This window comes from Heterodontus francisci, chromosome 1 (genome assembly GCF_036365525.1).
Source record: "Heterodontus francisci isolate sHetFra1 chromosome 1, sHetFra1.hap1, whole genome shotgun sequence".
NCBI classification, from domain to species: Eukaryota; Metazoa; Chordata; class Chondrichthyes; order Heterodontiformes; family Heterodontidae; genus Heterodontus; species Heterodontus francisci.
The window spans coordinates 254,819,212-254,845,114 of record NC_090371.1 but is presented as its reverse complement, the minus strand read 5'-3'; the positions used below and the strand labels follow the sequence as shown (position 1 = coordinate 254,845,114).

The 25,903-nt window shown below is 42.2% G+C and overlaps 1 protein-coding gene across 13 annotated transcripts in view; it reads right to left on the bottom strand.

The window, feature by feature from the left end:
• Positions 1-25,903, bottom strand: part of inpp4b (inositol polyphosphate-4-phosphatase type II B) — a 996,728-nt gene that overhangs the window by 609,278 nt on the left and 361,547 nt on the right. For all 13 annotated transcript variants that reach the window (XM_068043111.1, XM_068043134.1, XM_068043119.1 and 10 more), the window contains one exon: positions 22,276-22,360. In XM_068043111.1, coding sequence (XP_067899212.1) covers positions 22,276-22,360 — 85 coding nt within the window. The remainder of the gene's footprint in view (positions 1-22,275; positions 22,361-25,903) is intronic.

The window sequence follows — 25,903 nt, the reverse complement described above, 5'->3', positions numbered from 1 at the left end:
GTTGTAGGTTGCAACGGGACATTGACAGGATGCAGAGCTGGGCTGAGAAGTGGCAGATGGAGTTCAACCTGGAAAAGTGTGAAGTGATTCATTTTGGAAGGTCGAATTTGAATGCGGAATACAGGCTTAAAGACAGGATTCTTGGTAGTGTGGAGAAACAGAGGGATCTTGGGGTCCATGTCCATCGCTCAAAGTTGCCACCCAAGTTGATAGGGTTGTTAAGAAGGCGTATGGTGTGTTGGCTTTCATTAACAGAGGGATTGAGTTTCAGAGCCGCGAGGTTATGCTGCAGCTCTATAAAGCCCTGGTTAGACCACACTTGGAATATTGTGTTCAGTTCTGGTCGCCTCGTTATAGGAAGGATGTGGAAGCTTTAGAGAGGGTGCAGAGGAGATTTACCAGGATGCTGCCTGGACTGGAGGGCATGTCTTACGAAGAAAGGTTGAGGGAGCTAGGGCTTTTCTCATTGGAGCGAAGAAGGATGAGAGGTGACTTAATAGAGGGATACAAGATGATGAGAGGCATCAATAGAGTGGATAGCCAGAGACTTTTCCCAGGGTGGAAAGGGCTATCACCAGGGGGCATAATTTTAAGGTGATAGGAGGAAGGTTTTGGGGAGATGTCAGAGGTAGGTTCTTTACACAGAGAGTGGTGGGTGCGTGGAATGCACTGCCAGCAGTGGTAGTAGAAGCAGATACATTAGGGACATTTAAGCGACTCTTGGATAGGTACATGGATGATAGTAGTATGAAGGGTATGTAGGTAGTTTGATCCTAGAGTAGGTTAAAGGTTCGGCACAACATCGTGGGCCGAAGGGCCTGTATTGTGCTGTACTGTTCTATGTTCTATGTAATCTCATGGCCCGGCATATCCCCTACTCTACCATTACCATCAAGCCAGGAGACCAACCCTGGTTCAATGAAGAGTGCAGGAGCGCATGCCAGGAGCAGCACCAGGCATACCTCAAAATGAGGTGTCAACCTGGTGAAACTACAGCACAGGAATATCTGCGTGCCAAACTGTGTAAGCAGCATGCGATAGACAGAGCTAAGTGATCCCACAACCAACGGATCAGATCTAAGCTGTGCAGTCCTGCCACATCCAGCCGTGAATGGTGGTGGACAATTAAACAACTAACTGGAGGAGGTGGCTCCACAAATATCCCCATCCTCAATGATGGGGGAGCCTAGCACATCAGTGCGAAAGAGAAGGCTGAAGCATTTGCAACAATCTTCATCCAGAAGTGCCGAGTTGATGATCCATCTTGGCCTCCTCCTGAAGTCCCCAGCATCACAGATGCCAGACTTCAGCCAATTCGATTCACTCTACGTGATATTAAGAAACGACTGAAGGCACTGGATACTGCAAAGGCTATTGGCCCTGACAATAGTACTGAAGACCTATGCTCCAGAACTTGCAGCGCCCCTAGCCAATCTGTTCCAGTTCAGCTACAACACTGGCATCTAGCCTGCAATGTGGAAAATTGCCCAGGTATGTCCTGTACACAAAAAGCAGGACAAGTCCAACCCAGCCAATTACCGCCGCATCAACTTACTCTCAATCATCAGTAAAGTGATGGAAGGTGTCATCAACAGTGCCATCAAGTGGCACTTGCTTAGCAATAACCTGCTCAGTGACGCTTAGTTTGAGTTCTGGAAGGGCCACTCAGCTCCTGACCTCATTACAGCCTTGGTTCAAACATGGACAGAAGAGCTGAACTCAGGAGGTGAGGTGAGAGTGACTGCCCTTGACATCAAGGCAGCATTTGACCGAGTATGGCATCAACGAGGCCTAGTAAAACTGAAGTCAATGGGAATCAAGGGGAAAACTCTCCGCTGGTTGGAGTCATACCTAGCACAAAGGAAGATGGTTGAGGTTGTTGGAGGTCAATAATCTGAGCTCCAGGACATCACTGCAGGAGTTCCTCAGGGTAGTGTCCTAGGCCCAACCATCTTCAGCTGCTTCATCAATGACCTTCCTTCAATCATAAGGTCAGACGTGGGGATGTTCACTGATGATTGCACAATGTTCAGCACCATTCGCGAATCCTCAGATAATGAAGCAGTCCGTGTAGAAATGCAGCAAGACCTGGACAATATCCAGGCTTGGACTGATAAGTGACAAATAACATTCGCACCACACAAGTCAATGACCATCTCCAACAAGAGAGAATCTAACCATCTCCACTTGACATTCAATGACATTACCATCGCTGAATCCCCCACTATCAACATCCTAGGGGCTACCATTGACCAGAAACTGAACTGGAGTAGCCATATAAATACCATGGCTACAAGAGCAGGTCAGAGGTTAGGAATCTTGCAGTAAGTAACTCACCTCCTGACTCCCAAAGCCTGTCCACTATCTGCAAGGCACAAGTCAGGAGTGTGATGGAATACTCTCCACTTGCCTGGATGGGTGCAGCTCCAACAACACTCAAGAAGCTCAACACCATCCAGGACAAAGCAGCCCTCTTGATTGGCATCCCATCCACAAACATTCACTCTCTCCACCACCGACGCACATTGGGAGCAGTATGTACCATCTACAAGATGCACTGCAGCAATGCACTTAGGCTCCTTCGACAGCATCTTTCAAACCCGCGACCTCTACCAACTAGAAGGACAAGGGCAGCAAATGCATGGGAACACCACCACCTGCAGATTCCCCTCCAAGTCACACAGTCATCCTCACTTGGAACTATATTGCCGTTCCTTCACTGTCATTGGGTCAAAATCCTGGAACTCCCTTCCTTACAGCACTGTGGGTGTACTTACCTCCCATGGACTGCAACAGTTCAAGAAGGCAGTTCACCACCACCTTCTCAAGGGCAATTAGGGATGGGCAATAAATGCTGGCCTAGCCAGCGACGCCCACATCCCATGAATGAATAAAAAAAATCACCAATGCTCCACCGCCTCCAGCAGATTCCCTATTGTTTACCTATAGCCCTGCATTTCCCTCTGCTTCAAGTAATAATGTACTCTTAAAATATGAAATGGTGCGGCCTCAACTATTTTTGTGACAACAGCATTCTATACTCTAAAAACCATCCAAGAAAAACTGTTTCTCTTAACATTCACAATTCCATGTCACTGACTCTCAAAACCAGAGGAAATAGTCTTTCTTCAGTCACCCTATAAAAACACCTTAATTTTAAAAATCTCTTTGAAATCTCCTCTTGGCCTTCTCTGAAATATTCAAGTCTCTCAACCCAGCCACAGCAGCAAGGGTGACGCCTGGCCCAGAAGACAGGTAGGTTTTAGGGGCTTCGCCGGCAACAGTCAGCCGGCCCGCAGCCAGACAAGGGGGGGTTGGTTGAGGGGGGAAGGGATCATTCTTTCAGAAGGTGTGGTTGGGGCTTTGGGGGTGGCCCTCTGTGGGGCACAGGGTGCCTGATCAGGAGCACCCCCCACCCCCACAGCCCGCAAAGAGGCCGCCTGGTTTTACCTGGAGGTGTTCTGGGAGCCTGGGCTGCCTGCCCGCCGCTGGAGGAGGTCATTAAGTGACAGTTAATTGGCCACTAAAGGGCATTGATTGGCCTGGGGTAGGTGGGCTATTTGTAACCACCGCCGCCTCACGTATGGCCTCCCATTTAATTTTACAGCCATCCCCCCACCCCCACCAGCCCGCTCCTGTGGGAGTCTGTAAAGTTCCAGCCGTTAACTCTGCTTTTCTGTCCAGTGATGCTGCCTGACCTGCTCAGTATTTCTAGCATCTTCTGTTTTTGCTTAAAATCCTGCAAGAGAATGAGTTAAAGTGGAAGATCAGTTGATGAGTCTTGATTTCAAGCAGTGAGGATCCAGGGAGGAGGAATTCTTTCCCCACTCCATAAAAATACCTCACCCAACAAAAGAAATAATGAATATACACTGTCCTATTCTTTTACAGCTAGAGGGTGTAATAAAATAGAGAAATGACTAGCTTGGAAATTAATTAAGATTTCCTAGTTCTAAATTTTAATTAATTTACTCACAGAGATATTGTACCAACAACTTATCTATCACACACAATCGGCTCAATATATACTTAGAAATCATTGTGAAGTCAAGAAAAACACCATCCAACAGTGAAGACTGACATTCCAATAAAAAACACTTTTACACCAACAGTGCCACATACAAATAAGAGCAAAATACTGCGGATGCTGGAACTCTGAAATGAGAACAGAAAGTGCAGGAAATACTCAGCAGGTCTGGTAGTATCTGTGTAGAGAGAAACAGTTAACGTTTCAGGTCTGTTACCCTTCATCAGAACTGCCAAAAGTTAGAAATGTAATAGGTTTTGAACAAGTGAAAGGGGGGAAGTGGGGAAGAAGAACAAGAAGGAAGGACTGGGATAGGACGGAGGGGGAAGAGATTAAATGACAGAGATGTCATGGAACAGAATGCAAATGGGTGCTAAATCGTTGTAGTGAAACACAAAGCATGGGTCCAGAGAGAGTGTTAATGGCAGAATAATGAACAGCTCCATCCGAAAGCAAAAACATGAAAAAAAATTTTAAGACTAGCACATGTTTAAAAAATAATTTTAAAAATATATAGATATATATAAATAAAACAAAATTAAAATAAAGATAATAAATAAACAAAAAATAATGGGGCTCATGGTCTGAAATTTTATTGAATTCAATATTGAATCCAGAAGGCTGTAGAGTGCCGAATCAGAAGATGGGATGCTGTTCCTGGAGCTTGCATTGTTGTTCACTGGAACACTGTAGCAGGCCGAGGACAGAAATGTGGCATGAGAAGAAGGTGGTGAATTAAAACGGCAAGCAACTGCAAGCTCAGGATCATGCTTGCGGACTGAGTGGAGGTGTTCTTCAAACTGGTCACCCAATCTGCGTTTGGACTCCCCATTAGCACTCTCTCTGAACTCATGATTTGTCTTTCGCGACAACTATTTAGCACTCCATTTGCATTCTGTTCCATGACATCTCGGTCATTTAATCTCTTCCCCCGTCTGTCCTATCACAGTCCTTCCTTCTTGTTCTTCTTCCCCCTCCCCCCTTTCACTTGTTCAAAGACTGTTACATTTCTAACTTTTGCCAGTTCTGATGAAAGGTCACTGACCTGAAACGTTAAATCTGTTTCTCTCTACACAGATGTTGCCAGATCTGCTGAATATTTCCGGCACTTTCTGTTCTCATGCCACATACAAACTTTCTGCTACTGTATGAAATACAAAGATGAGTTAAGAACACTGGAAATCTGAAATAAAACAGAAAATACTGCAAATGCACAGTAAGTTGATCAGTATCTGAGATACAAAGAAGTAATACTTAAGTCAAAACCTAAATTATCAGTTCTGATGAACAGTCCCACCTGAACAATTAATCTAATTTCTCTTTAAGATGCTGTCTAGCCTACCTTGCAATGCCAGAATTTTCTGTTGCTATGCTACTCTGTATAATGGATTCTCATTTCTTCCAGTATCTTGAAACTTCTGCATTATGCAGTTAATCCTTTCCAGTTTAAAATGCTGCACTCACAATCTGAAACTGTAGGTCAAATGGTTCAAGACATATTTCTAAAACATTGACTATTATTATGCACAGAAATTAGTGAAATGAATATGTGGCTCAAAGACTGGTGTGGGAGAAGTGGGTTTTGGTTTGTCGGGCACTGGCACCAGTACAGGGGAAAGCTGGGGCTGTACTGTTGGGACGGTCTGCACCTGAACCACGCTGGGGCCAGTGTTCTAGCAAACCGTATAAGTAGGGAAATAGAGAGGGCTTTAAACTAAACAAGGAGGGGTGAGGGATCAAGCTTGGGTAGATGTAGCAAATCAAGGGGTAGAGTTAAGGTAGGAGAGCAGAATAGTCATATGGGAAATGAAGGTCAGAGAATGGCAGGAAGGGACAGAGAGAAAAAACCTAAAAACACATCAACAGTCAAGACTACATGTTACAACAATAACAAAAAGACAAAACTAAAGGCTCTGTATCTGAATGCATGTCGCATTCATAACAGAGTAGACAAACTGATAGGGCACATTGAAGTCAAAAAAAATATGATCTGATAGTCATTACGGAGATGTGACTGCAGGATAACAAGGATTGGGTCCTGAATATTGAGGGATATATGACATTCAAGAAGAATAGGAAGCTAGATAAAGGTGAAGGGGTAGCACTGTTAATCAAGGATGGCATTGTGCATAAGTTAGAGATGACCTTTGTTCAGGAGATCAGGATGTAGAATCGGTTTAGGTGGAGATGAGGAATACTCGGGGAAAGAAGTCACTAGTGGGAGTGGTCTACAGTCCTCCTAACAGTAATCACAATGTAGGACGAAGTATACAAGAAGAAATATTGAGCGCTTGTGATAAAGGGATTGCAATAATCATGGGTGAGTGTTACGACCAGGTGAGAAAGAGGTCTAGGGTTCCCTTTCAGCCTTCACCTAGTCTTACCGTAACAGCGTTTAATTTTAAACACACCATGTTTTTAGCTCCCCCTTGGTAAATCCTTGTTCACCACTTTGTAATTATAAGGCAAAGAAACCAGCACAAACAGGTTTTCTTAGGTTTGAAGAAGAAAGGTTGTAATTTGTTCAACTTGAACTTAAACCCTAATTCGGTTGACGACTATGGATACACGACGTGTCCATGCGAGCATGCATACGCGAGATACACATGCAAATAGAGACAGAAAAGAGCAGAAAAAAAATAAAGTAGAAAGGTTTGAGACAATATCTGAAGAGTTGTTGTTACAGTTCTTCGAGCTCACCTTAGAGTCCTTGATTGGAGGTAGATCCTGCTTTTTGTTGGGGCCCAGTATTCTTCTTAAACCTTGTTCGCTGTAGGAGACTTTTCTCTCTTGGGGTTCATGTGTCTTCAGTGGATTCAGAGGCTTGTGAGAAAGAGAAGGGAGCAGACAGGAGAGATCTTCTCAGTCCAGGAGCAAACAGTCTTTCAGTTCAAACTGTTTGTACAATTCAGAAAAACCCAGATTGCTAAGCAGGTTAGTCATGTGACTAACTGGTCTGACCATGTCTTGGATTGTATCACCTTAGCAGTCTCTGAAATGCTCCTCCTACAGACAATACCAGGTGATTAAGGTCCATTGTGGGTTGAATGGGCCAGGGAATGGTCCTTTCTCCTTCCAAACACCATCTGTTAATATGCAAATATCTTTTCCAGCCACGGTTGATCTGTTTAACAAGTCCTTTCTTCACTACAGTAATAGTTTAAAATCAATGTTCATGACAAAATTAATGCGCCTCATTCTTGGCAGTTGGGGGTCTAGCATGACATGAGTTTAATCTACATATAAACTGGATAAATCAGATTGGCAAGAAATAGTAGCCTGGATGAGCAGTTTATAGAATGCTTTCGAAATAGTTTCTTACAGCAGCATGTTCTGGAACTAACCAGAGAACAGGTTATATTAGACTCGGTATTGTGTAATCTGTCAGGATTAATTAATGACTTCAGAGTAAATGCACCTCTAGGTAGCAGCGACCACAATATGATTGAATTTTACATCCAGTTTGAAAGAGAGGAGTGGGTCTAAGACTAGTATTTTAAACTTTAAGAAGAGCAACCCTATGGGCATGAAAGCTGAACTAGCTGAAGTGAACTAGGTGACTAGGCTAGGAGATAGATCAATAGAGAAGCAGTGGCAGACATTTTAGGGCATATTTCAGAATACTCAGAATAAGTGTATTCCTACTATAAAGAAAAATTCTAAGAGGAGGACCCACCATCTGTGGTTAACTAAAGAAGTTAAGAAAAGCATCAAACCTAAGGAAAAGCATATAATTGTGCAAAGGTGAGTGACAGGTCAGATGACTGGTCAGAATATAAAGAGCAGCAGACAATGACTAAAAAGTTAATCAGGAGAAAAAGATTAGAGTATGAGAGGAAGCGAGCTGTAAAAACAGATAGCAAGAGTTTCTGCAGGTATTTAAAAAGGAAAAGAGGAAGTAAAGTGAGTGTTTGTCCTCTCGAGAGTGAGAATGGTGAATTAATTGTAGATAATAAGGAAAAGGCGGATGAAATGAACAAATATTTTGCTTCTGTCTTCACTACAGAGCATACAAAAAACATTCCAGTAATAGCTGTAAATCAGGAGGTGGAAGGTAGAGAGGAACTTGGTGAAATTACAATCACCAGGGTAACGGTACTGAGCAAACTGATGGAGCTGCAGACTAACAAGTCCCCGGGTCCCGATGGGCTTCATCGTAGGGTCTTAAAAGGTGGATAATGAGGTAGTAGATGCGTTGGTGTAAATTTTTCAAAATTCGCTGGATTCTGGAAATGTTCCATCAGACTGGAAGGTAGCGAATATAACCCCTCTATTCAAGAGACGGGAGACAGAAAACAGGTAACTATAGGCCAGTTAGACTGGCGTCTGTCGTGGGGAAGATGTGAGAATCGATCATTAAGGAGGCTTTTACTGGGCACTTAGAAAAACTCAAGGTAATCGGGAATAGTCAGCATAGTTTTATGAAAAGGAGATCATGTTTAACCAATTTATTGGAGTTCTTTGAAGCAGTAACATGCGCTGTGGATAAAGGGGAGCCCCTTGACGTACTGTACTTGGATTTCCAGAAGGCATTTGACAAGGTGCCACATAAAAAGGTTATTGCGCAAAGTATGAGCTCATGGTGTAGGGGATAACATATTAGCATGGCTAGAAGTTGGCTGGCAGGCAGAAAACAGAGAGTATGTATAAATGGGTCCTTTTCTGATTGGCAGGATGTGACAAGTGGAGTCTCGTAGGGGTCTGTGCTGGGTCCTCAACATTTTACAATTTATATCAATGACTTAGATGAGGAGAGCGATGGCTTGGTAGCTAAATTTGCAGATGACACAAAAAATAGGTAGGAAAGTATGTTGTGAAGAGGACATAAGGAGGTTGCAGACCAATCTCGATAGGTTGAGTGAGTGGGCAAAAATATGGCAGATGGAGCATAAGGTGGGAAAATGTGAAGTTGTTCACTTTGGCAGGAAGGATAAAAAAAGCAGAGCATTACTTAAACGGAGAACAACTACAGAATTCCGAGGTGCAGTGGGATCTAGATGTTCTAGTGCATGAGTCACAAAATGTTAGTATGCAGGTACAGCAAGTCATAAAGAAGGCTAATGGAATGCTATCTTTTATTACGAGAGGAATTGAAAATAAAAGTAAGGATGTTATGTTTCAGTTATACAGGGCATTGGTGAGACCACATATCGAACACTATGTGCAGTTTTGGTCTCCTTATGTAAGGAAAGATGTAAATGCATTGGAGGCGGTTCAGAGGAGGTTTACTAGATTGATACCTGGAATGAGCAGGTTGTCTTATGAGGAAAGGTTGGACAGACTGGGCTTGTTTTCACTGGAGTTTAGAAGAGTGAGGGGAGACTTGATTGAAGTTTATAAGATCCTGAACGGTCTAGACAAGGTGGATGTGGAAAGGATGTTTCCTCTTGTGGGTGAGTCCAGAACTAGGGCACACTATATTGAAATGAGGGGTCGCCATTTTAGGACAGAGATGAGGAGAAATTCTTTCTCTCAGAGGGTTGTGCGACTTTGGAACTCTCTGCCTCAGAAGGTGGTGGAGGCGGGGTCATTGAATATTTTTAAGGCGGAGGTAGATAGATTCTTGTTAGGCAAGGGAATCCAGGGTTATCAGGGGTAGATGGGAGTTTGGAATTCGAGACACAAACAGATCAGCCATGATCTTATTGAATGGCAGAGCAGGCTCGAGGTGCCAAATGGCCTACTTCTACTCCTAATTCATATGTTCATACGTAGCAAATAGAGTGTGAAAAAGTAAATATCTGAAGCTTCATTTCCAAATCTTTATTGCCTCCTTTACTGTTAGTTATCACCATGAGGTGCACCAGAAAAAACATTAAAACTTATTGCATCCTAGATTATCTTCTCTACACAACAAAGGTCAACAAAATTCAATACTTAAATTGGAAAAAGACAGCAAGTACATCCAAAACACTGGAAGCTATTTTCTTCTTATTACTCTTGCTGGTGAGCAGTGCCATTCCTTCTGATCTTTTCTCAAGACTCTCACATTCAATGTCAGCTGCACTTCCCACAGCAAACTGTTCAACAGATAATGTCATAGATCGTAGGAGCCCCAGGAAGCATTTCAAATAAGAGTCAGAGAGCAAAATATAACTGACAATAAAATTTCTGGCACTTTCAGGATACCAAATTTGGAATTTTTTTTCATACCGCAGTCGTTGTCAGAAAATACAAAAAGTACCCTGCTAACTTGGGGATTTCTTTTCGCTTCTTCACATAAAGTCAACAAAATTGCCATTAGAGGCTTTAGAACAATAGCATACATGTGACACTGATAACTACCATTTCTGGTATCAGTGACTTTACCCTATAGTTATTAAAACGGATGAAAATCACTTGGGCCACAAATTAGGTATTCTGACCTCTGTGCCCAAATTTCTGATATGTGCTCCTAAGAGCAATAAGTGATGAATCCACCTCAGCACCACAGTGTCATCGTCTTCTCTTTCTACTTCTCTTATTTTATGGACTCATATCGGGATTTCTTTTTTCATTATTCATTCACAGGATGTGGGCATTTCTGGCAAGCCCAGCATTTATTGCACATCCCTAATTATCCTTGTGAAGGTGGTGATCATCCATTTTCTTGAATCACTGCAGTTCATGTGGTTAAGGTACTCCCATAGTACTGTTACGGAGGAAGTTCCAGGATTTTGACTCAGCGACAGTGAAGGAATGGCAATATAGTTCAAGTCAGTATGTTGTGTGACTTGGTGAGTACTTGTAGATGGTGGCGTTTTTATGTGCCTGCTGTCTGTGGTAGAGGTCACAGGTTTGGGAGGTGCTGTCCAAGCAGTCTTGGCAAGCTGCTGCAGTGTATCTAATAGATGGCATGCATTACATCCACTATGCCGCTGTGGCGACATTGTGGCGACAATGGTTAAGGTGGTAGTCGGAATGCCAATCGAGTGGGCTGCCTTGTCCTGGATAGCGTCAAGCTTCTTGAGTGTTGTTGGACTTGCACTCATCCAGGCAAATGGAGATATTTTATCACACTCCTGGCTTGTGCTTTATTGATTGTGGAAAGGATTTGGGGAGTCAGGAGGTGAGTCACTCACCAGAGAATTCCCAGCCTCTGAACTGCTCTTGTAGCCATAGTATTCATGTGGCTGGTCCAGTTAAGATTCTGGTCAATAGTGACCTCCAGGATGTTGATGGTGGGGGATTTGACTATGGTAATGGCATTGAATGTCAAAGGTGCTCTATTCCCAAAAGCAAGTTAACGAAGGATCGGACTGGAGCCAATCTTTACACACTTTTATATTTATTTGCAGAGTTACACATTACAAGCATACTCCTCCTAACCCCAACCACCACAGGTTTAATTTGTGTCCCCAGTCAATGCCCATAACCAGCATACAAATAAACACAATTAATATACAATTAACAGATTCCCATCTCTCCCTCTTTAAATAAAAATTAGAATCGATATGCACAACCAAAATTTCAAAACAAATTAAATCAAAAACCTCCATATTCTGTACAATAACCCCTAACAACTGTACATGCATTTCTCTTTGTAAAACAATCAAACAGTTGATGACTTGCATCCACCAATTTCATTTTAGGGATTTCCTTTCTCTCCAGCATTTGTTTCAAGCTGGCAGGGTCCATCCGTAACATTTTCTCCCTCATGCTTTTCATAGAGTGTACATTATCCCAAAATGAACTATTATCTACATAACATTCACTGGGTATGCAATCACTGACACCTATAGTACAGAATCTCATTTAAAATATTTAACAAATAGAATCCCATATACACTGCCACCACAAGAACCAGTGTTTCAGCAGCTAAAATACTTTTAACAACTCTTCTTTATTTTCTTAGCATCCCAAGCTAAAGAACAACATTTCTTAACCTCACCAACAATAAATATGATGAAACCAGCTGCATTGGAATACCCATCTGGAAGATTAGCATGTGAAGCATCATTGAAAATGACTAGTTTCCTGTTCTTTGGGTCACCCAAGGATGGGAACCTAAGTATACATTTCTCCAGACTTAATTTTTTAAATATTTTATTTGGCCTTAAAACATTATCTATTTTAGGGTGTTTCATTGTATTACTTAGCTCCAATACATTAAAACTCACATCTAGTCTAGCCTGAGTGCCTAACTAGTTCAACTGACCAATCAAGCTTTGCAATTGCTCATGTCTCTTCTTTAGATACAACATCATCTTTCAGTGATGGCCTAATACGATTAACCGGGATGGGAGTAACACTCTTTAAATAGGATTGTTGATTTGAAGCTTTCCAAACATACCATGCTGCTTAATATCTAAACCAACATATTTAAAAGCCTTACAAGCCAGAGTCTCAATTTTAAATTCTACTCGAAATCTTATTAATAACACATTTCTCAAATTCTGCAGTACTACCCCTTAAGAAGTCATCAACATGCATCATGAAGACGCCTGAAAGTTTTCCTTTATGATACCAATAAAACATTGCGGGATCTGCTTTTAGTTAAGCACAATCTATTTTCAGCAAAAAAAATCTCACCAAAAAATATCACACCCTGGATGTATCATTCAGGCCATAGATGCATTGGTATAGTTTCTGTAGCTTTCCTCTGCATCTGCTGCCTATTTGGACGGTTTCAGAAACAATTCTCTCTAAGGAATATCGTCCTGCAGAAATGTAGCTTGTACGTTGGTTGATCTACACTCCCATGAATATGTGGCCAGAAGAGCTAAAAAGATTTACAAGATTACTTTTCTAGCTGTTAGAGAGTCCACTTGAACATCTGTGTCACTCAGTTGCTCTTTAAAACCACGAGCAACTTGCCTCGCTTTAGTCTTATAAGACCGATCTGCAAGGACTTTTTCAGTACATATCCACCTACGTGACAAAGCTAGTTGCCCCTTATCTGGTACCTCAGAATAAACTCCTAATATTCGACAACTATCTACTTCCCTTTGTTTTCCTCTCTTATTAGTTTATCCTCAAGTTTATCAGCTACTACCAAAACTTCACAATCATGAAGACTTCTGGTTCTAGTTCTGTTCCGAGACAATTCTGTGGCCTTTATTTCATTGTGTAATTTATTCATGCTACGGCCCATTACTTACACTTTTATGTCTGTCGGAACTACTACTATGAGATCGCCTTCTTGCACTATCGAAGGGCCTTTCTCCGATACATATCCACCTACGTGACAAAGCTAGTTGCCCCTTATCTGGTACCTCAGAATAAACTCCTAATATTCGACAACTATCTACTTCCCTTTGTTTTCTGATGCAAGATTCACTTCCGGACCCACAGTCAGTACTCATACTGTGCTTTCTTACTCTCCACTCGTTCACCCCATTCTGACAGTCCATGGATGTCACTTCTTGGCCATCATCCTGAACATTCAACCAAAATTTAAACTTGCCAAAAGCTTTCCCTGCATGCCCCACAATTGGCACATCCCTCCATTCACTAGACCCCTTTGGAATATATGTCACCCGGGCAATTGGTATTTGGACGTGATAGCTCTGTTCTGTCTGTCATGATCACTCACATAACCACTATCCAGTCCTTGATCTACACTATTTTCTTTCTCAGGACCTTCATCACAAACCACATGAGCACTTGAGGTACAAGGTGCCTTGTTTACTTCTATCAGCTGCTCAGAGTCTGAAATTTTATAATTAATTCCAATTAATCATGAGGAATCAACCATAACTGTTTGATTGCCATGTTTGATAAGTACTGTCTTATAATCACAGCCGATTACCTTGCCAGGGCCCTTACATTCCCTATGGCCCTCTCTTTTATCATGCATCAAATCTCCTGGATTAAATTCTATCCCAGATGGCCTTAAATGAGCTCTCGGAATTTTCCCCGAGACATCAGCCTTGAAGAAAGTCCATCTCTCTGCATGTAAAACATTCAAATGTACAGAAACAATGGAACTATCTGTATTACCTTCTAGGGCAGGAGGACTATCACACGGTACAGAAGGCAATAGGATGTGGTGGTGCACTCTGATACATATTACAGAATTCACACTTCTCACCAATCTCTTCTATTAGCCTTGCACTCTAGCATCAACCACACCTGCAACTTTTAGCAGAATTTTTAACCTTTGACAAGTAGGGGGAACAAGTTGTCTATTTTTGCTTTCTTTCTCTCTGATTCTTATCACCTGGGCAAATGTTCACTTTGTTAGGTATGTGCCAGTGTTGTAGCCGTACTGTAAAGCATGGCTGGAGGTGCGGCTAGTTCTGGAACATAAGTCTTCAGCACTGCAGCTGGGAGGTTGTCGGGGCCATTAGCCTTTGCTGTATCAGCATGCTCAGCCATTTCTTGATACAGAAACATAGAAAAATAGGAGCAGGAGTAGGCTATTCGGCCCTTCGAGCCTGCACTGCCATTCAATACAATCATGGCTGATTATCCAAACTCAGTATATTAAAAGCACAATACTGCAGATGCTGGAGATCTGAAATAAAAACAAGAAATGCTGGAAATACTCAGCAGGTCTGGCAGAATCTGTGCAGAGAGAAGCAGAGTTAACATTTCAGTGACCATCAGAACAGATGAAGGGTCACTGACCTGAAACGTTAACTATGCTTCTCTCTCCACAGATGCTGCCAGACCTGCTGAGTATTTTCAGCATTTCTTGTTTTTAATCCAAACTCAGTACCCTGTTCCCACTTTCTCCCCATATCCCATGATCCCTTTAGCCCTAACAACTATATCTAACTCTTTCTTGAATATATTTAATGATTTGACCTCAACTGCTTTCTGTCCTAGTCAGCATCAGGGTCAGAGCATATGGAACATGAAAACAGGAGAAATCGATCTTAAAAATCTAAAAAATTCTCCACCTCGCCATCACTGAAAATCTTCCAGAAGTCTGACAATTCTGCTGCCGCTGATGACCCACAGCACTTCATGGATGCCCAGTTTTGAGCTGCTAAATCTGTTCTGAATCATTCCCTTTCAGCACAGTGTTAGTGGCACGCAAAACAATGGAGGTCGTCCTCAGTGTGAAGGCAGGACTTTGTCTCCACAAGGACGGTGCCGTGGTCACTCCTGCTGATACTATCATGCACAGATGCATCTGCGACAGGTAGATTGGTGAGGGCAAGGTGAAGTAGGTTTTTCCCTCATGCTGGTTGTCTCACCGCTTACCGCAAACCTAGTCTGGCAGCTATGTCCTTCAGGATTCAGCCAGTTCGGTCATTAGTGGTGCTACCGAGCCACTTTTGGTGATGGACATTGAAGTCCACCAGGAATACACTCTTGCTACCCGCAGTGCTTCTTTCAAGTGGCGTTCAACCTAGAGGAGTACTGATTCATCAACTGCGGGAGGGTGGTAGATGGTAATCATTCCTTGCCTATGTTTTGTCTGATGCCATGAGACTTCATGGAGCCCAGAGTCAATACTGAGGACACTCAGGGTCACTCCCTCATGGCTGTATACCACTGTGCTGTCACCCCTGGTGGGTCTGTCCTGCCATTGGGACAGGACATGCTGTGGGATGGTGATGGAGAAATCTGGGATGTTGGCTGTACGTTATAATTCATTGAGTATCATTATCTCAGTGTATTGTTTGAATACTCCTTGGGACAGCTCTCCCAATTTTGGTACAAGTCCCCAGATATTAGTGAGGAGGACTTTGCAAGGTCAACTGAATTGCTTGTGCCTTTCTTGTGTCCGAATTCAATGCCTAGGTCAATGCTAGGTGGTCCTTCTGTTTTATTCTGATTATACCTTGTCATAGCAGTTTGGTACAACTGATTGGCTTGTGAGGCTGTTTCAGAAGGCAGTTAAGCATCAACCACATTGCTATGGGTCTGAAGGCACATACAGGTCAGAGCAGTTAAGGAGGACAGATTTCCTTCCCTAAAGGGCATTAGTGAACCAGACAGGTTTTTACGACAATCTGGTAGTTTCATCGTACCCATTACTGATACTAACTTTTATTTCAGATTTATTTAATATACTGAACTTAAATTCCCCAGATTCCTTCATGGGATTTAAACTCATGTCTCTGGATTATTAGTCCAGGCTTCTGGATCACTAGTCCAGTATCATAACCTCTACGCTAACATTCCTCATTATTGCTTCACAGGATCTGACTCTGATACTTCACCCAAATGGACATTATATATGAACCTTGACAGCAAGTATGAGAAGCATATTTAATCATGCGAATATCACAGCCAAGTCCAAATATGTGCTTATCCAAAATCCGCATAGACACACTTTCCGTAAAGATCAGAGAACTCCTGTTCCCAGCTTTACTGATGCCCCATTATCAACCTGCCAAAATATCAACTAAGTCAGCAGAAACTGGGAATTGACTTCCTGATTTGCTTAATATTAGCTTAAAATAAAACCAAAAAGCAAAGAAAATTATTTGAGAAATACTTAGAAGGTATACATTACAGCCTTGATGCAAGATATATTTGTGTTAGTAGGGTGTTTATTTTAGTGGATTACTCAATGCCCAAAGGCATTTGAACAGTGCCTTGTAGAAGTGAACATTCAATCGGTCCTCAAGCATTCTCACTCACTGGGAAGTACCTAGCTCCTTATTTACTATGCCAACAGTGGATTTCTGGAAGAAAGAGACACATGCCTTCTACTTGAAGAAAATCTTCAATTGTTCAGCTGGATCTAACCCCTTGCTCTTTCATCTATATTTCAAAAGGCAACGAACATCTACAGAAACTCAAAAGAGCAATGTGAACTCACACTAATTCTGATCTTCATTCTCTGGGATCTTCAAATTTCAGACAGTCTGTGCAAGAAATTTAAAAGTCAAGTTTGTCAAGTTAGGATGGCATGACTTTCAGCCATTACACCTGATAGCAGGTTAGAATAAAATTAATTATATAGAGACTACAGTGCATCAAAAACAACACAGAGATGTAGAAATTCATCTCAGCCCCTGTTTGCGCTCAGATTCATTGCTGCACAGACAGCACACGTCCAGTCACATGGGTGCGACTAGGAACCATAACTGATCAGTGACATTCATTATTAAATCGGCGCATTGACAGCATGACTAGCATTAATGAGTGGCAAATTGCATTATGGAGGGGTGTTGGGAATATCAGTCATCCCTAATGCCATTTAAAGGCAGTCTGCACCTCATAAAGGGGAGGTGCACCATGGTGCAGGCAACTTTTTTTATTCTTTCATGGAATGTGATCATTGCTGACAAAGCCAGCATGTGTTGCCCATCCCTAATTGCCCTTGAGGTGGTGGTAAGCTGCCTTCTGGAACTGCTGCAGTCCATCTGGTGTAGGTACACCCACAGTGCTGTTAGGAAGGGAGTTCCAGGTTTTTGACACAGCAATAGTGAAGGTCCAAGTCAGGATGATGTGTGACTTGGAAGAGAACTTGCAGATGGTAGTGTTTCCATGCGTCTGCTGCCGTGTCCTTCTAGGTGGTAGATGTTGAGAGTTTGGAAGGTGCTGTCAAAGAAGGCATGGTGAGTTGCTGCAATGCAGAAATATGGTACACACTGCTGCCACTGTGCTCCTGTGGTGGGGGGAGTGAATGCTTAAGGTGGTGGGTGGAGTCGTGATCATGTAGGCTGCTTTTTCCTGGATGGTGTCAAGCTTCTTGAGTGTTGTTGGTCTCTGAACAAGTCTTACAATGTCAGGCAAGAGAGATACTGCAAGAGTCCCTTAGTTCTCGGATGCTGCTTTGGAGGTATTGATGCAGGAGGTCGACAGGAGGAGCAATGTCTTCCCAGCAAGTGGAAAGGTCTTTAGACAAGCTGCTTGGCAACAGTGGCAAAGCAGGTCTGCACTTGGAGCATCATGCTATGGACCTGGCTACAACGCTGGAAGAAGTTTAATAACCTAACCAGGGTTGTTAAGGTAAGATGTCTAATTCAGCCCTCACATTACTCTCTGCTTAAGCCTACCCTACTTGTACAAAGAACAACAAAGAACAGTACAGCACAGGAACAGGCCATTCGGCCCTCCAAGCCTCCGCCGATCTTGATGCCTGCCTAAACTAACACCTTCTGCATTTCCGGGGCCTATATCCCTCTATTCCCTTCCTATTCATGTATTTGTCAAGATGTCTCTTAAACGTCGCGATCGTATCTGCTTCCACCACCTCCCCCGGCAGCAAGTTCCAGGCACTCACCACCCTCTGTGTAAAGAGCTTGCCTCACACCTCCCCTCTAAACTTTGCCCCTTGCACCTTAAACCTATGTCCCCTAGTAACTGACTCTTCCACCCTGGGAAAAAGCTTCTGACTATCCACTCTGTCCATGCCGCTCATAACTTTGTAAACCTCTATCATGTCGCCCCTCCACCTCCGTCGTTCCAGTGAAAACAATCCGAGTTTTTCCAACCTTACCTCATAGCTAATGCCCTCCAGACCAGGCAACATCCTGGTAAACCTCTTCTGTACCCTCTCCAAAGCCTCCACGTCCTTCTGGTAGTGTGGCGACCAGAATTGCACGCAATATTCTAAGTGTGGCCTAACTAAGGTTCTGTACAGCTGCAACACGACTTGCCGATTTTTATACTCTATGCCCCGACCGATGAAGGCAAGCATGCCATATGCCTTCTTGACTACCTTATCGACCTGCATTGCCAATTTCAGTGACCTGTGGACCTGTACGCCCAGATCTCTCTGCCTGTCAATACTGCTAAGGGTTCTGCCATTTACTGTATACCTCCCACCTGCATTAGACCTTCCAAAATGCATTACCTCACATTTGTCCGGATTAAACTCCATCTGCCATTTCTCCGCCCAAGTCTCCAACCGATCTATATCCTGCTGTATCCTCTGACAATCCTCATCATTATCCGCAACTCCACCAACCTTTCTGTAGTCCGCAAACTTACTGATCAGACCAGCTATATTTTCCTTCAAATCATTTACATATGCTGCAAACAGCAAAGGTCCCGGCACTGATCCCTGCGGAACACCACTAGTCACATCCCTCCATTCAGAAAAACACCCATCCACTGATACCCTCTGTCTTCTATGACCGAGCCAGTTCTGTATCCATCTTGCCAGCTCACCTCTGATCCGTGTGACTTCACCTTTTGTACCAGTCTGCCATGCGGGACCTTGTCAAAGGCTTTACTAAAGTCCATATAGATAACATCCACTGCCCTTCCTTCATCAATCATCTTCGTCACTTCCTCAAAAAACTCAATCAAATTAGTAAGACACGACCTCCCCTTCACAAAACCATGCTGTCTCTCGCTAATAAGTTTGTTTGTTTCCAAATGGGAGTAAATCCTGTCCCGAAAAATCCTCTCTAATAGTTTTCCTACCACTGACGTAAGGCTCACCGGCCTATAATTTCCTGGATTATCCTTGCCACCATTCTTAAACAAAGGCACAACATTGGCTATTCTCCAGTCCTCTGGGACTTCACCTGTCGCCAATGAGGATGCAAAGATTTCTGTCAAGGCCCCAGCAATTTCTTCCCTTGCCTCCCTCAGTATTCTAGGGTAGATCCCATCAGGCCCTGGGGACTTATCTACCTTAATGCTTTGCAAGACACCCAACACCTCCTCCTTTTTGATACTGAGATGACTGAGACTATCTGCACTCCCTTCCCTAGGCTCATCATCCACCAAGTCCTTCTCTTTGGTGAATACTGATGCAAAGTACTCATTTAGCACCTCGCCCATTTCCTCTGGCTCCACACATAGATTCCCATCTCTGTCCCTGAGTGGGCCAACCCTTTCCCTGGTTACCCTCTTTCTCTTTATATATGTAGAAAAAGCCTTGGGATTTTCCTTAATCCTGTTTGCCAATGACTTTTCATGACCCCTTTTAGCCCTCCTAACTCCTTGTAGCCCTATTACTCACAAGCTGTTCACCCCCGATTACCAGCACTCTCTTTCATCTTCTCCATTAATTGTAACATACTTCACTTCACCTCCTAACTTCTAATTGAACACTCTACACCTGCTACTTTCTTCAGTATTACTTCCTTCACTATTTCAAATTTCTGCAACCCTTCACACACCAGAACCTCTATTCTATCTCGACATGTAAATCCTCAAAGTATCTTACTAGGCTGTCATAAAAACTCTCCCTCCTTTCCTACAGGACAATCTTGCAAAAAATAACAGCGAGCAGGCATGGACAAAAAAAAGAACAGCATCTATTAACATCCTCTCCCAAGTCAAGGAGGACTCCATGGAGATCATGGGGTGTGTCAAGTGGTGAAGCTGAAGGATGCGTCTTGCAGGGTTCTTGGCCATCTTACACTCTCTCTTCTCAATGAAATCTTATCCTCGCACATTATGCATGATGAAGTGCAGCTGCTTTCCCTAAATGCTAATCCTTGGCCCACTCTTTTTTAATGGAAGTAACTACAGAGTGGTAAGGGTCAAGGAGCTAGAAGACAACACAAATGAAGACACAGTCTCACTCAATCGTAGCCTTGCAAGCACCAGTTCACAGATCGGCATGACATGTTCTTTACAACATCGGCTAGCTGGGCCTGTACTGGGAGACTCAAAACACTAGTATGCAGGAGGATGTGTAGGAGGACAGGACAACACATGAAGCAGCTTTTTGGAGGGAAAATGCACAAACCCATCCTGCTGCAAAAGGCACAGATGAAGGTATCAATGGCACAGGCTACAAAAAAGACTGATCACTATAGCGCAGCAAGTTCTAACTGCATTGGACAACTTGCGAGTGAGCTTGTGCACAATAGCATAGAACAACCATCTCTAACTCATATGGGGTTATTGAGCATGGCATAGAGATCATGCAGTCAACCATGGAGCATTTTCACAGCTCTCTGAATACTGGATCCTCTGGTAACAGCTCTGACATCTATGCTGTGAGCTCAGACTGCTGCCATTGTAGCTCTGGAGTCTAGCATCTCCTCAGGCTTTTAATCAATGAAGAAGAGCATGGATAGGAGGGTCCAGGGCATCATTACATTTTTTCATTCTGTTCTCAGGTACAGCCACATGACAGTAGCATTGGTTCCATGGGAGAGACTCATTCAGTCCTCTCTCAGGATAACTGTACATCTGTTCCCCTGCTAGCCTTTGAACCAGTTCCCGTTGTTGCTTCTGCACAGCCATGTGGCCCAGACTGCCCCAACAATGCTAAGACACAGTAGTCTGCAGCCAGGCTCTCAATAGCCCACCATGGCCATCTCAAGTGGATGATCCAGGCTCTAGCAATGGGCGAAATAACCTTGTATGAAAATAGGTCAACAAGCACAAAGGTCAGGCACTAAGGGATTGCACCAGAGTGATTTCAGTTCACCATTAACAGAATAAAAATGGTTAAATCCAGAATGATGTGATGTAAAACGGGTTTTCTTCTGCACTGATGTTGGTCTTCATATTTTTAGCTAACTAAGAGGAACACCAAGATTCATTTGTGCCTGTGGTGTTCCAAAATTATATGCTCTTCCATAGCATTTTTATCATGCATGTTTTTACTCCCCTCCTAAGGCATTAAATCATGCTCGGGTGCGGTTCCACAGGCACCAGTAGCCTTTTGTCATGAGACAGTAAATGTTGGCAAGTCATCTACATGAAGGGTATCAGGAACCCAATTCTGCCCTCGCCCAATACTGCACAAGTGCACTCTATAACACAGGTAACTGCATAACTATCAACATCAGCGAGCCTGCAGATTTTGCTTTTCCTTTCCATAGCTCAAGAGAACTGAAGCCCATTGCTGCATCCTTAACATCACCAAGCCTGAGATGAAGTAATTCAGCACAGTTTAAGAACTGAACGGTGAACTGTAAATCTCAGTACAAAATTAGGAAGTACAAAATACTCACTGAGCCATAATTCATCAAATCTTATTGCACTTCAAGCATGTATTAACCTGTGTATTATTCATTTCTCTTTCAATACGCTTCAAAGATTTGAAACATTTGGCCACTTACAACAGCAGTACATTTAGTACTTGAAAAAAAAATTCAACTTTGCTCTAAAACAGGCCGAGGCTAGCAGATTGTAAACTACATTAGAAAAGGCTCAAAAAATCTTTATCATAGGATTTCAATTACGTTCATGGACTAAATTCTCGTTTTTCAACAAAAAGGTACACAAGTTTTTAACCAATGATTGCAATTCTTCAACAGAAAATGTATTTTAAAATGTGTTACCAGGTCACTTTCATCAAACCAATTTCAATTGCATTTCTTTTCAAAGTTAAAGTAAACTACATAATCTAGAATATAATCAAATACATAGAAATTGTTTCATAGTATTAAATGTCAAGTTGGAATCATCCAGAATTGAATATCTGTCAGGTCAATACTCACTGATAGTTAATGCTGAGCTCCTGTTATCTCTGTACTCCACAATGTCACATCGTTCCAAGACTATTACCTCAGCAGGATCTGATGTCTGTGGGAAATGAATGAGAAAAATTAGAAATCAGAGCAGCTCTACCAACTCCCTACAGAAGTGTTCACTGACAATGTGCAGCAGCCGCTGAAATGGTCCCCCTCTCTTGTAATGAATTAACCACCGGGATTAGGAAAAGCCTGTGAGAGGGCAAAGTCTATCTACAACATTCAATTGTTAATTATTATTCAACAAACTTTGCGGCAGTTTATTTAACCTTAATAAATCTCGCTGCAGGACACTTTGCAAGCAGGAAAAGAGAAATTAACATAGCAGATTTAAAGCCACATTGAGAGATACATCATCAATTTCACAAAAAAATCTAAAAAAAAAATTCATAGAGACATCTTAAAAAACAGAGTAAATTAGCAATATGCATGTTCATCAACATTGCTCAAAAATTCTTGATGCATTGTTCAATGAAATTAAAAGGAGGCAAAAGTACATCAGAAAAAATCTTTACCTTAAATAAACTGGTTTCAAAATTCTATATCCAATGATTCATTGCAGTGTGCCAAGAAGGGGTGTTCAGAAACAAGTTGACATAAACACAAAATCAATAATTAAGCGGAGTGCACTTGAGATCAATTTCAACAGTATAAAAGCTTCTTTCATTATAATTATTTTAGTCCACCTATGAATGCCTTTCTAGTTATTGAAACTTATGAAACATAGAAGAATTTCAAAATTATGAGGGGTTTTGAGACAGCAAGTAGGGAGAAACTGTTCCTCTGGCAAGTGAACTAGTAACCAGAGGTCATAGATTTAAAATAATTGGCAGAAGAACTAGAGGGAAAATGAGGAGAAATTTTTTTCACACAGATGGTGGTGAAGATCTGGAACACACCACCTGAAAAGGGTGGTGGAATCAGATTCCATAGGAACTTTTAAAAGGCAATTGGACAAGAGCATTTGCAGGATTGTGGTGATAAAACTGGTTGTGGGACTAAATTGACAGCTGTTTCAAAGAGCTAGCTCAGGTACAATGGGCAAATTGCGGTGCTGTAAGATTCTATAGATGAAAACAATCGCAAACCATATTTTTAGACAATACTTAAAATTAAATTTACTGCTATCCTTCTATAAAACAATAACTTATTAAATCAAATGCTATCTGGGTAGAATTTCTACTTTGTAAAATTGCACCCAAAATTGAAGTGGTTATGTGATAGCTCAACTTTCAGCTAAAATTCATTTGCAGAATCACAAACGTAATATCTTCAATGAACCAGCGCAAACAGTGTAACAGAATGTAATTGTTCTGTTTTATTTTCTTTCCATCAAAAAATATTACTTGATGTATTTAATAGTGGTAACCTGGTGCAATTAATTAATACAGCTGAAAATGGGTTCAGAACCATAATTAAGCATTTTTAATACGGGTACCCAGTCCTTCGCCTGCGAGTAACCTGATTGAAAAACTAAAAATGACACTAAAAAAAACTATACTGAAGCATGAAAGTCTCTTTGCTATACACTAGTCAGATCATTAGTAAATTAAATATTTTTTGATATAGAAAAACTTTTAAAATACGCCTAGAGTGCATGCGCACATTGGAAATTGAGTGCAAATTGAAGAGCTTTCCCTTACCAGCGGAATTAGTAGAATCTTGCAATTTCAACCTGGTGGTGTGGCTAACCCATATAACATCACCACCTTCACCCCTACTTCAGCCTATGACTGCTAAAACCCTTATTCATGCCTTTGTCACTTCCAGACTTGATTACTTCAACACCCCCTTAACCCGCCTTCCATTCTTCACCCTCTGCAAACTTCAGGTAATCCAAAATTCTGCTGCTGTATCCCATTCCACACAAAGTTATACCCCTTATCATTGACCTACTAAGCTCCCCAACACCTGAACCTTAGAAGTTTCCACCTTCATGTTTAAATCCCTCCTATGGCCTCACTGCAAACTGTGATCCTTTGACTTAAGAACATAAGAAATAGCAGCAGGAGTTGACCATACAGCTCCTTCAGCCTGCTCTGCCATTCAACAGGATCATGGCTGACCTTCTGCCTCAACTCCACTTTCCCATCCACTCCCCATATCCCTTGATTCTCTGAGAGTCCAAACATCTGTCTATCTCAGACTGAAAAATACTCAAAAATGGAGCATCCACAACCCAGTAGAATCGAGAATTCATAACCCTCTAAGTAAAGAAATTTATCATCTCAGTCTTAAATGATCGACCCCTTATCCTGAGACTGTTCCCCTCATGTTCTAGATTCTCCAATGAGGGGTAACAACCTCTCAGCATCTACCCTGTCAAGCCCCTTCAGAAACGTGTATGCTTCAATGAGATCACCTCTCATTTTTCAAAACTCCAGAGAGTATCGGCCCATTTTACTTAGCCTCTCATCAAAAGACAACCCACTCAACCCAGGAAGTAAGTTAATAAATCTCCAAGGCAAGTATGTCCATGCTTAGATATGGAGGCCAAAACTGTACACAGTACTCTAGGTGTGGTCTTGCCAAAGCCCGATACAATTGTCTCTTGCACACTATTTTTCTTCAAATCAACCGTTGACAGCCATGCCTTCACCAGCACACTCTCGGAAAATCTTTGCAAACCCCGAGTCTCTCCACTTCTCTCTTCTTCCTTTCTCCTCTAAGACCCTCCTTATAGCCAACCCCCCATAACGTCTCTTTTGGTTGTGTCCATTTTCCGTAATCCTCTGAAGTGCCTTGGCATGTACATCTACATAAAAGCCTCTATAAAAATGCAGGTTGTTGTTGGAATCTAGAAATACAAAAGAGGATGTCAAGACCTTGGAGAGCTGCAGAGGAGACTTACCAGTATTAGACCAGGGATGAGAGACTTCAGTGATGTGAAGAGACTAAACAGCTGGGACTGTTCTCCTTAGAGCAGAGAAGCTTAAGGAAGGGGAGATTTAATAAAAGTCTTCAAAATTATGGGAGGTTTTGATGGAATAAATAGGACAAACTGTTTAGTAGGCTAGTCAGTAGCCAGATTTAAGATAATTGGCAAAAGAACCAGAGGGGGAGTTGAGGAGACTTCCTTTCTATGCAGAGTTGTTATGATCTCCAATGCACCGCCTGAAAGGGTGGTGGAAGCAGATTCAATAGATAATAAAAATGCTTTTAGAGATGGTTAAAACAGTGAAATATTTTCTGCAGATAGTGGTTTTTCATTGGTTGGCTGACTTTTTTTATACATTGTGATTCATTCAGCATTGTTTGCACTCCAGAAGCATGTCAGACACTTTGCCATGTTCTATCAACATTTCACATGTCCCAAGGACACACACCAGATACAAAATATTTAACTGGATGGATACCATGTGATTTCCAGATAGGCAACTGCTTTTCTATGCCAATTAGGAATTATGAATATTGGTATTGTTACCAAAGTGGTTCTATATTTTTTGTTAAGTATATGTTTTGAGGACTTTAAATTGTGAAGATGGATTCATTGAAAGGCTGAGGATTTCATAGAAGCTGGACTCTGCTTTGTTGTTGACAGTTCATTGCAATGGATATTTCAGAATACACAGAATAGATAGATTTCAACAAGAAA